The 2,653-nt window shown below is 35.5% G+C and overlaps 1 protein-coding gene across 1 annotated transcript in view; it reads left to right on the forward strand.

Moving 5' to 3' along the window:
• LOC106528325 (fatty aldehyde dehydrogenase) overlaps positions 1–2,653 on the forward strand; it is a gene marked incomplete at its 3' end in the record, with an annotated part of 17,705 nt that overhangs the window by 2,151 nt on the left and 12,901 nt on the right. Inside the window, 1 exon segment of the mRNA XM_014023472.1 lies at positions 530–691. Coding sequence (XP_013878926.1) covers positions 530–691 — 162 coding nt within the window.

Consider the following 2,653-nt stretch of genomic DNA (forward strand, 5'->3'; position numbering starts at 1 on the left):
TTTTAATTCCTACAGACCTCCTTTTTATTTCCTTTTTAGCTTGTCGTTTTATAAATTTAATAACATGTCACAGATCATACTGAGATTCGTATATTATAAAAAATCTTTTCACCCCAGCAGACAACACACCTAGTTTTGCTCTAAACATTATTTGCATTATTTTGTAGTGTAATGCATTTTCTGTGTCGTTGCAGCCCTAAAATGTGTGTATGTGTATATGTATGTATGTGTATATGTATGTATGTGTATATGTATGTATGTGTATATGTATGTATGTGTATACAAATAAACACAAATACATAACTAGAACTGAAAAAAGTAATAAATGTAGATTATTAGATCATCATTGTGATTTATTTTGTCTAACAGAAGAACTGAAGGATTTTGTTAGCTTAAATGAATCCACTTCTGCTAATTATCTATATTTTCATATTTCCAGAACAGGTCAGGGTAAATGAGCTTTATATAGGCTCGTATGGCTGTAGACTGATCCAAAGAGTGGACTGTGTTTTTGTATTATTCTGTCCAGATGTCCCGGGAGCAGGTGGTCGTGGAGCGGGCCAGGCGGGCCTTTCAGACAGGCAGAAGCAAACCTCTGGACTTCAGGATCCAGCAGCTGAAGAAGCTGCAGAGCTTCATCTGTGAGAGACAGAAGGACATCACAGATGCTCTGAGGAGAGACCTCAGCAAGGTGGGCACCAGATTCTGTGGTTCAGGGCTGATGGTTGGTGACATCAACACAAGTTTAAAGCTGAAAATGATCTGGAACTTAGTTTGTCAGAATGTTTTCCTTCATGTCAAGTCACTTCACTTTATTTACAAATTAAACGCAGGGCTCCCATGATCAAGTTTGATAACCTTTCAGTCCCCTCTTCCTCATAGTTAAAAAAAACACAGTTTAAGAAAGAATAAAGAAAATTTAAAAAACAACAACACACTGCTCTGTTCTGTATCATAAGACACATTGAACCTGGAGGGTACTTGGATACCTTTTAGCTTTCACCAAATTGTTTAAATAATTCCAAAAAATAAAGAAACTCAACCCAAGGATGACTTTTTTTTAGCTGTTCAGAGCATCTCACTGTCAAAGTATTAGTAAGACCTGTAGCTATTTATTTCACAGATACTGAGAAGTCTGATCTCCTGTAAATGTTTAGTCTATTTCTAAATTGTCCCAACGAAACAACCAAACCAAACACCAAACCAAACCAAACCAAACCAAACCTAAACCCAAACCAAACCAAACCAAACCTAAACCAACAACAGATGTGTTCATCAGGCTGCTGACAGAAAACTGAATGTAAAATAATACTGTGTCATTTAATAACCTCTGGCTAACTGCAGAGAATGGGATTTAAACCCCTCAATTAATATAATTATAAAGTTATGTACATTTTTGTTTTAAAGATTACAACTAACGTAGATTAGTACGAAGCAAAGCAAAGAACAAGGGGCTGGTTTTTACCAGGCTAGACGTACACTGGAATATGTTTTTATTTTCCTTTATGTCTAACTTTTAGACAGGAAAACACGTGTATGTACTATTTATTAACTTATAAAACAATGAAACTATCAGCACCAGCTAACTAAAAGCATAACAAGACAGTAGTCATTAGTCTTCCAGTAAAGTATTCAGCTCCAGTTCACAACATAAATCTGTCTGATCTGAAACATTGGTTAAAAGATCAGGTTAATAGAYACGACAGAAAACGTAGAAAAAAGCAGCTGATGAACCAATAAACCACTTTGACTCAATTGCTTCACTTCATACAGAAGAGTGACACCTGCTGGCTTTGTGTCAGTACTACATCTGAGAAAAAGATGACAAAATGTCTGTACTGCACATCAGAAAGCTCTGTATATTGTGAATCTGTAGATGCAAAGCCTTGTAGAAYAAGGACAGTACTTGTGCTACTTTGTTTGATAAAACTAAAAATCCTTTGTTCTATGTGGAATAGGCAGAGGTATAATGTAACAAAGTACAAAATCTTTGTTACTTTATTTAAGTAGAAATGTTAGGTTATCTCTGCTTTAGAGGAGTCATTATTTTTCTGTCGACTTTTTGCTTCTACTCCTTACATTTTCAAAACAGCTTTGTTATTTCATTTCGGCTTATCAACTTTCAAAAACAAACAGAAAAAATCCCAGATATTTGGCACTTTCTGGATAATATGAAGTTATTGGTGGTTGGATAAGAAGCACACACATATACCATTCTGGCACCCTACTGGTTTGTGCAATCCATCACACCTTTATGCCACAAATCAGTAAGACACAGCAGACAGGCAGACAGGTGCAGCCTAGCATGAAGATGACTGTAGCAGAGATATATGCAGCTGAAACAGGTAGACTAGACCAGTGGTTCCCAAACTTTTTGTCTTCTGACCCACAAAATATTCATGGCAAAAACTTGTGACCCCAAATATTACTGGTCTGAGTACATAAATTTCGTTAATAACCCTAAAAACACAGGGTTTTTGACAATCTAAACAGCTTATACACAAATAAAAATGCTTAATTTTACTTATTTTGTGTTTTTGTAATAATTATAGGGAAAATATTCCATCAGCAATTATTTTATTACCCTTTAAATTGATTTCTGGAGATTATCCAAGGTGCTTCATGACCCATAATTGGGTCCCAAACCCAACTT

The sequence above is a fragment of the Austrofundulus limnaeus genome, unplaced genomic scaffold (genome assembly GCF_001266775.1).
Source record: "Austrofundulus limnaeus strain Quisiro unplaced genomic scaffold, Austrofundulus_limnaeus-1.0 Scaffold371, whole genome shotgun sequence".
NCBI classification, from domain to species: Eukaryota; Metazoa; Chordata; class Actinopteri; order Cyprinodontiformes; family Rivulidae; genus Austrofundulus; species Austrofundulus limnaeus.